The sequence below is a fragment of the Pantherophis guttatus genome, chromosome 1, assembly GCF_059756535.1.
Source record: "Pantherophis guttatus breed Tessera chromosome 1, ASM5975653v1, whole genome shotgun sequence".
In the NCBI taxonomy this organism is placed as follows: Eukaryota; Metazoa; Chordata; class Lepidosauria; order Squamata; family Colubridae; genus Pantherophis; species Pantherophis guttatus.
Window position 1 is genome coordinate 273,329,340 of NC_142063.1, and position 14,743 is coordinate 273,344,082.

Consider the following 14,743-nt stretch of genomic DNA (forward strand, 5'->3'; position numbering starts at 1 on the left):
AGTTCTCTGCTTTTTAAAATGGTGAACTTAGAAAAAATCAAGTTATTGCTTTAGGGAGAGAAATTCTACCAATTAGGGAAGAGATTGGAAACATATGGGAATATAGGAAAAATGAGGACAAGAGCATATTTTTCTTTTTCCAGAATAGGTTTACTGCCAAGATACTCCTATAAGTGGCCCCTTTGCCCTTCCAACCCCATCCTTGGAATGACAATGTTTTATGACACAGCATTAATATAAGGGGCCACTGAGGGAGGAAAGAGCAGCCACCAGCCCTATTTCCCAATTCACAGTTTTGCAAAAAAGAAGAAGAAGAAGAAGATTCAGAACAGACCTGCTGGCATGATGCTATCAGCTCATCATAGATAGATGGTACGGTTAATGAGCACTGAACTGTCTCTCAGAAGAAACACATGTTCATATGTAATAACTCACGAAAATTATGGCAACGTCATCTTTGTGAAATAAATCAAGCATTAGCAAGCCAACATTTTGCAACAATGAGTAGTTAAGAGATTCACTAAACACAGTGTCTTTCCTTCCATCTAGAATAATCATCATATAAAAAGTGCACCTAGTCCCAAATCAATGAGACGTCAATACTGAATTGTATTATCCTTCAAACAGGGGGATAATTTTGATATAGCTCTGAGTACCCTTTATACCAATAGTTTAGAATGTTCTAGTCAGTGACCTGATGATCATTTCTAAAAAGGGGGCAACATTTGTTTGTATAATTGTTTGGGTTTCTTACATCTATTACACAGATCAGGCCCCTACAAACATAACTGCCTGTTAGCAGCTTCTAACAAACAGAGACGTCATCCCTACATAGAAGTAAATAAAACAAGGAGAAGCAAAGCCTGAAAACAGTTTTCCCCACCTATATTGATTTATTCACATTGAAAATAGGCAAAAAGGTTGTTTATAATTAAAAAATAAAGTTGGAAGGAGAGTCATGAATTTAACAACAACAACAAAAGAACAGTTTATAAAAACAATGCATACATTCTATCTTGATGAAGTCAAGGACGATGGAAGTCACAAGCTTCGGCATAGTAGATAATTACTGGCAGTAGGTTGCTTTCAGGAAAATAGAAAGGTTCCCCCTAAATTATACATAGTACAACCAGGTGAAGTCTGATGCACCACACTCGAGGGGAAAGACTTCTAGGTTGGACATTCACTATTTGAGGTCCTTTGCCAGCTGTATTCTTAGTGACAAAATGTTCCAATGAGATATAAAATATTAGAGATATTTATGCAAGTACTGTTTTCCAACAGTAGTAATTCAATTGTTTTGCAGATGTTCTGAAAAGATGGTCCGAGAGGCTTCCGCCATGTGGCTACACCACAAATTCTTCTGGGAACTGATCTTCTCCCAAGAGATCTAAAGACAAGCAGTTCATGGACCTCTTTCCATAGAGGGCTGACTTAGTTTTACAATCGGCTGTTGAATACACACATCCATAGCTGGCTAGCTTATCCTCTAAGGCACAACCAAATGTATAACTGTGAGAGGTATCCGAAGACAACGTGGTACTCAGTGGTGGATGTAGACATTTGCGGAGACGGACGTCATCTAGACTTTGGCTGTGCTGCTCTGGGGACTTTGCTGCTTTGGGTAGGGCAATCTGCCAATTAAAGAAGAGCACATCTTTTTAAACATTCCACATTCAGCGAACAGGACATCAAAAATAAGTTTGTTTATGCAAGTTGCCCTGATTATCCCTCTCATCCAATATTACCAGCATTTCTTTTGTGAAACTTGTCTCAGTGAAAAAGCTATGAACCAATTATAAGCAATTATGAAGTTACTCAGTGCTCAATGGCTACATTCTAAGCTCCATACCTATCATTCCCACTGATATATACACTAAACTAAGTGTTAAATAATCTGAATTGAAAGAATTAAGAAACAGATTTAGCAAATCACATACATGTGACTTGCTACGAGCACTTTGTTTTATCACTGATTTGATGTTTTCATCAATATACTGTTAATATTATAATTATGTGTGTATTATGTGATCTGACTTGAACAGTAAATACTGAGATTTAGATGTTCTGCTAAAATGTTCTACTATTTGGATTTAGATCCAAATAGTAAAGTTGGGTAAGGTAGACAGTTTATGGAAGGGGTCAAATAAATATCAACTGCATAAAAAAGGTATGGGAGACAGAATTCCAAAATATATGAACTTTCATTTCTGCAGGTTATTTATGAGTCTGGGGTTGTGATAATATTGCATTTCAATCTGTATACAAGGTTTTCACAATGTTAGAAATATAATGAAGATGACAATGACAAAAATAAAAAAAGAAATGTCAGATGAAATATAATTTTGTATTCTGTTCTGACCACCAAGAACCACCACATGAAGATATGTAGATATCTTGAACAATGTGCTATGACTGAGAAGACCTCAGTGCAAATCCTTTGTTATCCATGAACTTCATAGGATGTTATTTTTGTCAGTGTAGCTTATCTTTACTGAATTGCTGTAGGACTAAATAGGTTGTCCTTCCTTCCATTGCAAGGCAATGGCTGAAGATATTAACACTGAGAAGCCTTCAATCAAGGACTCCAAGCCCTTAATGGTAACTAAGTTATACTTTATGTTCATATATATCTGGACACGCTCCACGAAATCTGAGCACTGCTATAATTCAACTGAAGAGATATGCAGCATTTTATTATATTAACAGAAATGTGCTACAAGACCACAATCCGGTGGTGAAATCCTCTGCTGGTTGCCACTGGTTCGCTGCCCATGCATAAATGGTGTGCACCAGATGCACGCAGTGCATGCACATGTGCAGTGCGCACCAAACACATGCTGTGCACGCATGCACAGTGCACACAAAACGCGCGCTTCACACAGAAAAAGGAGCCGTTTGAAGGTAAGTAGAACAGTGAGGGGGGAGAACAGCTGTGCCGTGCAATTTAGATTAACTAGAAAGCAGGATTTCCTGCTTTCTAGCGAATATAAATCGTGTGGCACAGCTGATTGTTGGAAATAGCTTTTTTTTTTTACTATTTTTTTTTTTACTACTGGTTCACCTGAACCAGTAGCTTTTATTACTATTGGTTCACCCAAACTGGTGCAAACCGGTAGCATTTCACCCCTGCCACAATCTTAACTGCATTTTTAATTCTCATTCTATAGTAAGAAGGGATACATTAAGATCACCCCTGGTTAGGCTGTGTCTACGCAGCTAAACAAATTCAGTGTTACACAGTCATCATTCAATATGTATCACACTTGAAGTGTTTCACAATTTAAAGTGAGTGAACTAAACTACCTAGGATTATTGATTCTTGGAAAATTAATCATTTTTTGCTTTTGCTAAGCTGAACTTGACTTCACTTTCATATTTTTGTTGCTCATGTATGCTAGGAAATGAAACGTGGGAAGCATTCTTCACTGAGCACTTTGAGCTCCCCCAATAAACTGAGGATAAATAGCAAATCCCACAAATATATTCAGTTTTTTCAACCACACTTGGAACATACAGTAGCAACATTAACATTAAAGTGGGAAGATGAAAGTATATTTTCATCTCTATTCAGGCCAGGTTATTATTGCTTAAGCATTTCACAGGACTCTACTTTGGAAACTAACTCCAAAAACTAAGACTTTCTACAAATTCTTTGTTTGGGATCATAACCAGTTTCTAGAATATGTTACACTAGGTTTTTAGGTGTAGAAATAGATGTTTTCACAAATCCAGATTTCCTCCCAAATAAGACTAGTTGATTTCTTTTGTCAGATGGTGACATTTTAAACGTCTACATTTTATGAGTAACTCTTCTGTAGCTAGGGAATTTTAAAAGTATGATTCCTGGGGGCCAGCCAGGAACAACAGGATGAAATGATGATGCATAAATGGGCAATGTATGAATTTGGGCAAAAATATTGGGGGTGATATTTGATTCCCCCCCTCCAAGTAGTTGTTGTGAAGCATGCTGTTTTAATTTAGATGTGCACTGAAAAAAAAAGGGGGGAAAAAAGGAATTCATTTCTCAGCACTCTACCATCAACTGTTGTGGCACAATTTTGTGATGGTGGCATTCTGGTGGACTCACAGAGGAATCAAAGTGCCTGGATAGAGCAGAAGAGAAATGAAATTAGATTTATTTTCACTCTTTAATGAACCATGATCTTACCTGATTAAGCGAGTCCGCACTCTGGCCTTTGGCCTTTAATTCGGCGACATGTACCACAGATAGGGGGTTCTTACTAATATCTGTGAGGGGCAGAGAGGAAACCAGGATAGTCGGTGACCGTCGAAAATGAAGACGGGTTCTGCAGCTTCCAGAGACAGAGTTGGAGCCAGCTCTCAACATACAAATTAATACAATTGTAATCAAAAGAAAAGACTCAATTCAATGCATGATAAACTCTGGGCTGCCAGGATGAGATCCTAAAATTGTTCAAGCAAGTAGCCAGAATAGCAAGATTTATTTCCTGCAGAGGAACACCATAGCAGTAGAGATTGTAGATGTCCCATTAAGTGTAAACCTGATTCAAAGCTTGAGTATGTCTAGCTATGGACCAACTATGCTTGGTTTTAGTTGGATCTAGATGCATTGATTTCATAGGTAGGCCTACATACAGATTAGAGTTTGTATCTATTTTTTAAAAACTCCAATCCAAAAGACAAACTTTCCAGTAATATGAATCTCCTTGTTTTAGATTACTTCCTGAAGATAAGGGATGATAAAATAACTTTAAATTTTTCACTCAAACCTTCCCCCACCACAATATAATTTGCACCTGCTGGCCAGTCATAATGATATGCTGCCCATCAGTTCACACATCCAGTCTTATAGCTATCTGATACACTATGGTACACTAATACTCACAGGTAAATGCATGTAAGTATTTAATAACAATTTGTAAAGCAAGTTATAGAGGAAAGCAAAACATATTATATATTCAAATTGAAGTTTGTAAGATTCATAAAAAGTGCTGAATGTGCTAATGCTTCATTTAGCAATTTAGGAGCCCCACTATTTAGAGAAACTGATGGAACTTATCATTATGCCTTATGAAATCCAGACCACACAAAATGTTGGCCTTGCAGCTTTCTTAATCAACAATGGACAAATAAACCTACCTATATATGTCTTCCTTCACCCTTTACATACAAAACCTTCCAGTTCAGTGAAAGAGTAGAATTGAAGTATCTTACATAAAATTGATTTCATCTGAATAATAGGTAATCCTTCTTGTTTTATTTAGAGTTAAGGAATATCAATATTTTACTAACAGGAGGCAAACACTGAAACATGAAGAAGAATCATGCAAATGCCATCCTACCTTGGCACCAAATATCTTTTGCCTGACAATCAATAGATTCCTCACGGATCATTTCTTCAAAGTGAGAGTCATCCGCAGGTAAAGTGTCTGGCTCATCCACAGCCAATTCCACCTCTGGACACAATATAAGCACAGTTAGCAAGAATGCTGCCTTTTTCTAAACCCACCTGCCAACCATTTTTCTGCTGTTTCCAGCTTGCCTTGGAGACAAAATGGCTACTAGTGATTCTGTCCTTTCACAACTTACCATCATCGTGCAAGTCATTTTCAGCTTTCTCTTTGCTGTTGCTATCAATTCCAGAGCTACTATAACTGATGTTGGAACTGCAGGACTGATCCTTCTGATGGATTGGATCCATCCCAAAGGGTTCGTCCACAGACATCTCCATGGAGATGTGTTGTCTCGAGTCAGCCTCAATGCCAGAGGTGTGTGAACTGCCATGGCTGTCAGTAGACTGTCGAGATAGGCGGTTGTTACTCTCACTTCCTCTGCTGCTCCCACTGTCGTGCGAATGCTTATCTGATGGATCAAAATCTATCTCCAAAGTATCACTGATGTAGGATTCTCGATACCTCTTTTTCTCTGGAAGAGTGGAGGGGTAGATAAAGAAAAGTGTGAAAAAGAAATAAATAAACTGAATTTTACATAACAATTAAAGTTACATTAATACCAAAAAAATTACAGCCACATGATACCAAAAATGTTACAGGAAAAGGAGAAATGAAACCTAGCAACCAAGAACTAATTTATTTTTAAAAATGCAATATCCCATATAATTATCATATATAGTATTTGTTGCGGTGGCACAGTGGTTAGAGTGCAGTACTGCAGGCTACTTCTGCTGACTGCCGCTGACTACAATTTGGCAGTTCGAATCTCACCAGGCTCAAGGTTGACTCAGCCTTCCAGCCTTTCGAGGTGGGTAAAATTGGACCCAGATTGTTGGGGGCAATATGCTGACTCTGTAAACTGCCTAGAGAGGGCTGTAAAACACTGTAAAGCGGTATATAAGTCTAAGTGTTCCACATAGCAGTTTTCCTTGCTCTTCATTCAACCATATTTCTTTTGCATAGGAATTATTCCATGTGTTGAAATTAATAAAAAAAATGGATATTCTTACAGAGGAAAAATAAATTGGAAACAGTATGAATGCATCCCTACCAACATGCAACATTTATTCTGAATGTAAGATGTGATTGTTTTTTGTGATAGTGTTATGCTTGTTTTGCAGTTGTTTAATGTCCACTGAATGTACTGTATTATAGCCCTAAACTGGAGCACACATGTTTTGACACCATCTACTCTCAATCGGATCTGCCTTTCCAATAAGATCAGGAAGAATCGAGTCTCATTGGATCCCATCTCTCAGAGAAGTCATCCGTAGGAACAATGGAGGTAGACCTGTACATCCTCCCATAGGAAACTGAGACTGTCCCTTCTTACAGCAAGATATTTGTGTAATGTAGAATTATGTTCTTCAGTCTAGAGATGGAAACTCTTGTTTATTGGGAGTAATTATTTATCATTGTCATCAGTTTTATGGATGTTGGGTATGTAAACTGCTCAGAGTTTTCAATAATTGGAGGGGCCCATTAGCTCAGTTAGATAAAATAAATAGATAAATAAAGAATAAAATGCAAAACTGTGTCAGAAAACTTTCTCTTCTTTCACCTCACCATCTGCCTTTTTTTGGGCTCCAAACAAGCAAATCAGAAAAGGTAATAATGATGATCAGTAGTTACAGGCTTCATTGAAAGTTAATTAATAGAATACAAACTTTGGCAGTTGTCTAACATTGTCACTCATTGATATTTCTCCTGCTTGCCTCAACTGGCTCAAATAATGTATCTGGCTTATCAAATATTTACATATTCAACCAACCCACCCATCAAGCCACCCACTAACCAACTTAATCAGCGCTTTCATTTTTTTAAAAAAACATTTTTATTGGCAGCATCATTTTCACATACCTTCTGCATCTTCCATTATCTGGATCTGCTTGAGTATAGGCTGGATGTTAAGAAACAACCGGTGACTGTTGCTGAGCAGCTGTAGCAGATGCCGAGAGCGGAAGGGGCAGCCTGTGTAGTAAACCAACTTACGGGCAGAAGGCAAGCCATCTGGCTGGATCACAAATTTTTTCCCCTAAATTAAAAAAGAAAGAAAAAAGAAAGACAAGAGAGGAGAGGAGAGGGAAGGAAAAATGTAAGTCTTTGAAGGACACTGGAACGAATCATAGAAGCTGGGCACAAAAAATAAAGGCCTTTACTTGTTCTGCCCCAGCTATGGACCCCAAAGAACGCAGCACACACAAAGTCTGTACAAACCTTAGTTTACTAAATTAAATAATTAATTAATTTAAATTAATTAAATTTAATTAAATTAAATAAGTTTTTTTCCAAACAAAGGCTGTTAATTAACTTTCTTAAAGCCTACAAGAATTCAAAGAATAAATAATCTTACTCTTACTATGGTTGGCAGAAAGCCCAGAAGCAATTTGCAAGGAACTAAGATCAAGGCACGAAGGAGAGTGAATGAAGTTGTTCCCTGCAAATTGCTTCAGGTGGCGTTCCTCCTTAAATAGGCAAAGGGACTGGCCAATTAGCCCCAAGCCTTACTCTCGAGGAGACCTCCTCCTTAGGAGCCACTCCTGCCTTTTGGCAGCTCTGGGTGCCCGTGCATCGAGAAGAGGCTCGTCTTCGTCCTCTTCACTTAAGGGAGCTTCTGGAGGTTCTGAAGGCCCTGGATGAATCCCCACCTCTGGCACCACATCTTCTTCAGTCTCATTGTCCGACTCAAATGCCAGCTGCACAGGCTGCTGGTGCAGCACCACACCAGCCTCCTCACTGTCTGAATCAACCACCAGCGGCATAGGCTGCGTACGGGCCACGACATTACTATGATAAATAAAGTTCTCTATGGATGTTCAAGTACATCTTTTCCTGTTGAATTATGACTGCTTCCCATCAGTAAGCTTATCACCCTGGTCCCAACATCTTTAAAGCTTGGCTTCTTCAGATGTCAAGATCTTTTAGGATCCAAACGACCCTCAGCTATAAAAGCAGCATATTGGCACACAAGCAGATAAAGAAACTTCGATGGGTTGAGGCTGTATCTTTGCACTATTTTCTGGGAATTTTTTTTGCTAAATTCAAGCCTTTTCCAGGGGCAAAGAATGTATCTCCACTTTACACACATTCCTGGATTCCTTTATACAGTTTCTCTCCGAGATTTCATACAAGCAATTACCTGTGGGGTCAGAGCAGTGGTGAAATCTAATTTTTTTTACTACCGGTTCTGTGGCCGTGGCTTGGTGGGCGTGGTGTGGCTTGGTGGGCATGGCAGGGGAAGGATACTGCAAAATCCCCATTCCCTCCCCACTCCTGGGGGAAGGATATTGCAAAATCTCCATTCCCACCCCACTCTGGGACCAGCCAGAGGTGGTATTTGCCGGTTCTCTGAACTACTCAAAATTTCTGCTACCGGTTCTCTGAACTGCTCAAAATTTCTACTACCAGTTCTCCAGAACCTGTCAGAACCTGCTGGATTTCACCCCTGGGTCAGAGGCAGACAACTGGGCTTCTTGCAGCTTATATGGACCTAGTGAACCTGGAGGAATCTGGCAGCTTCATATGCCAATGTAGAAGTTAGAGGGCTCATCAGAAGGTGACCATCCTCCTGTGATAAGCTTAAAGAAGATATACCATTCTAAGGAACTCATGACTGGTTGTCTTTGCTGCGGACATGGACCATCATCGTTTTTGCCAGAGCCAGAGCAGCAGGCATATCACATTTCTAGCACTCAGAATTGTTGTCCTCCTCACAGAAACATAGTACAGGGGACTTGAAGCACATTACAATTTTGTTACTACTTCTTTCCCAAAGCACTTCAGGTCTGGACAGATTCACTTCTTGGAAACTCTCTGTAAGGGGACCGCGAGTTCATTCCGAACACATGTGGAGAACAGGGAGGGCTCAGTGGAACCACCACTATCTTACTAATTTCCTAAGTTATTTAATATATGAGATGGAAGAAGTAATAAGTTAGCCATCAGGTTGACCAAATGAAGGATATGTACTCTATGTTATACAAAAAGTCTGTTAGCTCTAACCAAAGATTGGGATCATTTTCACTTCAATTTACATGTGTGTGCAGGTTTCTTTTCTCCTCCTATGTACTCACTGCCCTCTTTTGGCATTGCTACTACAATTTATTTTATTTTAATACACTATCATTGCAATTCTATATAGAAGCTCATTTAATTCACTTGAATTAATTCCTGGGTACATGAATAAAGGACTGCAGGACTACAGGTTAAATTACATTTTATCTATTTCTGTTCTAGAATAGACACACACATGCATACAGATTCATGTATGTTCATACATTTTGTATTTAATTTATATTTATCTGTTTCAAGCTTTTAACAAATAAAATGATTTAAACTAAAAGTAGGTTTAAGAAGTCATAATTATCACTTACCAAAAATGCAACTTTTCCAATATGTGACCAGGGAAAATCATAAAGTAGTTGACGAACATGGTTTACTTCCTGTAACAATATTAAACACATGAGAATCCATTTCCCCCCAAAAAACATGATTCTAAAATTTGATTCATGCAATATTAAAGGCTGTTTCTGCATCTTAAAAAAGTGCCTCAGTGACATTTTTATGTTGACTTTCTAAAATTACCTACTAATAGTTTAATATTATTGTAGGTTTGCTTTACTTTTGTAAAGCTGGATCATGCAGGATGAACTATGGAAGGAAATATATTTTTGAAATTTCCATGCTAAAGTTGTTGTCAACATTTTAACAAGAACATGGAATATCAGTTCTTTTACCTGACGTGAATATGAAATTTAGAATGTAAGCCTCAGTAAAATAAGGAAAGAAATGTTCTGATGACATTAACTTCTTTATATACTATCAACAATACTGAAGCCAAAATTTCCATTAAAATGTCTATTAGTAATCTATCTGGACCAGCAACTTTCCCTTGTTTTCATAGATTTGATTTATAACTATTCAAAAGTTCCTTAATTTTCTTTTCAAAGATACTTGATTGAAATCCCTTTGATCTTTTCTTTCAAGATGCAGATGTAATAATCCAATTCTTAACATATGTTTTGAAAGTATTCAACATATAGTAATTATCACATTTGCAGAGTGTCTATTAATGTAAAAAGCTCATCTCACATTCCGTTTTGAATCAAGGAAATTTAAATCTTTTAATGGTGATACATTAATGGGTATTCTTAACCTCAAGTCATATTAGCAGAATGTGGTTGGATATAACAGATTGTGCAATAGTTTATGTGATTTACTAAGGATAAAGATATTAAAAAATAATCTAGTCAAGAGCAAGTCTTATATGAGGCTAAAAAAAAAGCTTATTTTTACTTTGTTGTATTTAAGGTTTGTTATATAACAACCCGATTAAATTCAAATATATAATTTGGAAATACACTTCAACTATGTAATCAAAATTATTTAGAATAATACTGTAAGCTAATACAGTGTCAGTATAAAAATTTAATTAAAATATACAACTAATATCATATAGTCTACTTTTTAGTGAAACAGATGAGCAAAACATCTATAGAAAATTTCTGGCTTATCTTTTATTGTCTAAAAATAATTAATAAAATTAATCAAACAGTGTTAAAATCCCAAATATTCTTAATGTCCAAAACTTAAAACAAAATTTTAAAAAACCCTACCATTTTCTCTTATAATCCCACTGATGAAGAAGAAAGTAACACGAGTACTTGTGAATAGACTGAAGAATTAACACTAATTTTATTTATTTATATCTCACCTTTATTATTTTTACTCAAGGCAGAGAGAACATATCCAACATACCTTCTTCCTCCCACTTTCCCCACAACAAAACCCCTGTGAGTTGAGTTGGGCTGAGAGAGAATGACTGGCCCAAAGTCACCCAGCTGGCTTTCCTGGCTAAGGTGGGACCCGAACTGACAGTCTTTTGCTTTCTAGCCTGTTGTCTTAACCGCTGGACCAAACTGGCTTTGGTTATAATACTATATTATGGCTGAAACTCATGTCCAAGAACTGAACTGAAATTAATGCGACTTGTTTCTGAATATAAGCCTGCTCCAACATACATGACTCTTCTATTCCAGAAAGACTTGTGTCTATTGGTATTGGACCAACTTCCTAATTCTGGCCTGGCTACTATGCATTGCATGCACAATACACATTTGTATGTACTTGGAACACTGAACATGTGACCCATGGAAACATTAAAGTCAAGCTTAATAAAGTGAGATCTTATATACCTGCAGGGATATAAGAAGGGTTCTTACCTGATAGATGTGTATCCCTTTAAGCGTCAAACCAAGGATGATTGTAGGACGATCCTCCTTCTTATCCTGAGAAGGAAGAGAGATTCAGCATGACAAGGAATTCTGCATCTTCACTTCCCTGAGAATTAGTGAAGATGCTATGACCTATCAAAAGACAGCCACACAGTTGGAGGCTAGAACTATGGTCAAGGTTATCTCCCATCAGCAATATTTCTCCTCCGTAAGTAATACCCTCCTTTGGAAAATAAGGTTTTGTTACATTCATCCATGCTTTAGGAACTGCTCGAAGGAATGACTGAAATATTTTATGTAAAGAGCTCAGAAGATTTTAGCTGCCTGCCTCCAGAAGATGTGGACATGTGGGAGCATGTTGAACTAAATTGGGAGTGACTGCATCTGCTAAAGGGAGGTTACAAGCTCTGCTCAAGCTTCTGCTTTTAATTCTTAAAGTTGTTTCCAAGCTGAAATTCCTATGGCAACATGTTATCTCAATGTGTCTCTACATTATCCCTCTTTGCCCTGCTTCCTGTTAAGATCTATCTTGTAGAACAGGGGTGTCAAACTTGTGGCATCACATTGTCAACGTGTGATGTATTGTGATATTTTTCCCCTTCACTAAAATGAGGGTGGATGTGGCCAGTGTGTGACGCATCTGGGCTGCGAGTTTGACACTCCTGTTGTAGAAATTCCACCGCTGTGGTTGTGTTCATACAATGCTTTCAACCAATTCAGGAAAAGACTCAGCAGCTGCATTTGCACACTTGACATGAATGCTAAACTGGAGTTAACATTAGCTGCTTCATGGCTTACCTTCTCACGCAAACAGGTTAATTTTTGACTTAATATCTTGTGGTATGTGTATCTGTGTATCTGTGAATGCAACCTATGTGAATACAAGCTAATCCAGCACTGTTATTTTCTGTTGTTGGTTCTAAGCTAAAGAATTGTTTACTTGACCACTTTAAGGAGATATAGCAAGACTTTTTGCAATAGCATTTGAGAATGGAACTGGACATTTCATTGATTTCTAAGAATTTTTTTTTTGAATCAACTAGTCAAAAAGTACTAATGTTGCTGAACACTTTATTCTGTTCCGGATGCCGGGTTCTTTCTCTGTAGGGAAAACTAATTATCAAGAAAAGCCCTTTCTCTCAGATTTCCTATCCAGCAATACAAAATACTTCTTTCTAGCACTGAGCAGTTTGAGATGGAAACAGCATAAAATACACACACACACACACACACAGAGACACACACACATCACTATTTTTCTGCCTAAAGGGTCACTTGCATCAAACTTTTCTAGTCATTTCAGGACTGATGAAATGGAAGATGGAGTGAGAAGAGCATTTAAAAAAAAAATTTTTTTTTTTAGCAAACACAGGTTGTAGCCAATAAACTGACAATTCAAGCTCCAAAGGATTAGCCAAGACCATCACAAGATCCCTGAGAAAAGCCCTCAGCAGGATGCATGGAAGTCTTTTGTTCTCCACCTTGGTTTCATTGCTAGGCAGCATCCACCCATGATAAACAGGAGCTATGAATTAGGGAATTAACAGTTTAAGGATTAGGTTTTGACTGGCGCAACTCCGAGTAGTAATTCCAGATTTCTCTTTTATCCAATTACGCTGATTATGAAAGAGCTTCTTGTGAAGGTATCAGCAGTTTAACAAATGTTGTTTTGAAACCTTAGATTGAAATCTATGCCTATTTCATAAACAATTATCCATCTTTCTTCTTCTCTTCTTCTTCTTCAACACCACCACCACAGAAAGCAATAGTGAAAGAGAAATAAATACAGTTTGTCTAACCATCAACATATGGGGGATGGGGGAGGAGGAGCACTCATAATCACTCCCTCACTCCCTCCAGTATTTCAAGTTAAGCAGGAATCCAAGTATTAAAGCAACCAATTTTCAACCTGTTGCATACTTGGGCATGAGGCATGTTAGATCTTGCCAGTTTTTAGCCCTTTTAGTTTACGTCAGGCAAAATCCATGAATATCTTAAAAGAAAAGGAAATATGAGAATAGATGAAGGTAGAAGATAGACAAAAAGCAAGCTTTCTTTTACTGACTATTCTAGAGAGTTGCAAACCCCCGCTACTGAATCATAATCTGACAGCTACAGCTCTTTCAAAACACATCTAGAATAGGAGCTCAAACAAGATCTACTGGCAGGCAGAATATTATAAGCAGAGGGGTCCAACCTTGGCAACTTTTAAAACTTGCAGACCAACTCCCAGAATTCCTCAGCCAGCATGTTGTGGAAGTTGAAGTCTACAAATCTTAAAGTTGCCATGGTTGGACATCCCTGCTCTAAAGCTTGAAAAAAGGCCTCTTATTGCACCTTATGCAATCTGTAGAAGTGGACAGGGACATCTTCCAGAAGACACGACTCCTTGACATACTTCAGAATTGATTCTCTGGTTGACAGCCCTTTCTGTTCTCGGTGCATCTCCGGTGCATGCTTCAGGATGTAATCACTCCCCCGTTTGGCAATTATCTATCCGAAGGGGAAAGAAACCACAATCAGTTTCCCTTCAATAAATTGACAGGAGAAGGCAGCTAAAATTCAACACATGATCATATTAAGCTAAAAATAAATTGTCTCAGAAGTTCTTAATGGCCAAACTTTGAACTGCATTCAGTGTAAGGTATTTGTGAGAATGCACTTTTTCATTTGCCCATCTTTGTCAAATAGAGAGCTTTTTCAGTTGCTATTCCTGACCATGGAGCACACTCAGAGGCCTGCCCAATGCCTTCATTACAATCTCTTTAATTTTGTAAACATAACTTTCCCAAAATATGTTAATCTACTGTTTTCTTGGAGCATTAACCTTTTTATTATGTACTTAATCAATTTCTTATTTTTAATGTGAAAAAGAATTAAACTATAGAGCACGTTGAACTCCAAACAAGGTGAAGTGCTATATTCAAATGTATAAAAATAAGTTAAAATAAATACAAATATGCACGCATCTTTCTTCCCTAAAGGAGTTAGCTATTTTAACTTGCCACATGTTAATAAACACTTTCTAACTTTGTCTCTCTTTTAAGTACATGGCAAAACTGCTCAATAAAT

The 14,743-nt window shown here is 37.7% G+C and overlaps 1 protein-coding gene across 6 annotated transcripts in view; it reads right to left on the minus strand.

Annotated features, from left to right (window-relative positions):
* Window positions 1-873: 873 nt before the first annotated feature.
* The window catches only part of FRMD1 (FERM domain containing 1), a 49,080-nt gene continuing 35,210 nt past the window's right edge, over window positions 874-14,743 (minus strand). For 3 of the 6 annotated variants that reach the window (XM_060692336.2, XM_034428431.3, XM_060692337.2), the window contains exons 7-14: window positions 14,009-14,164; window positions 11,660-11,725; window positions 9,812-9,880; window positions 7,299-7,473; window positions 5,575-5,910; window positions 5,328-5,441; window positions 4,172-4,251; window positions 874-1,634 (exon numbers count right to left, since the gene is read on the minus strand). In XM_060692336.2, coding sequence (XP_060548319.1) covers window positions 1,347-1,634; window positions 4,172-4,251; window positions 5,328-5,441; window positions 5,575-5,910; window positions 7,299-7,473; window positions 9,812-9,880; window positions 11,660-11,725; window positions 14,009-14,164 — 1,284 coding nt within the window. In that variant the 3' untranslated portion in view covers window positions 874-1,346. Of the gene's footprint in view, window positions 1,635-4,171; window positions 4,344-5,327; window positions 5,442-5,574; window positions 5,911-7,298; window positions 7,474-9,811; window positions 9,881-11,659; window positions 11,726-14,008; window positions 14,165-14,743 lie in introns of all 6 variants that reach the window. The other 3 variants (XM_034428432.3, XM_087882919.1, XM_034428434.3) reach the window with 2 other exon arrangements.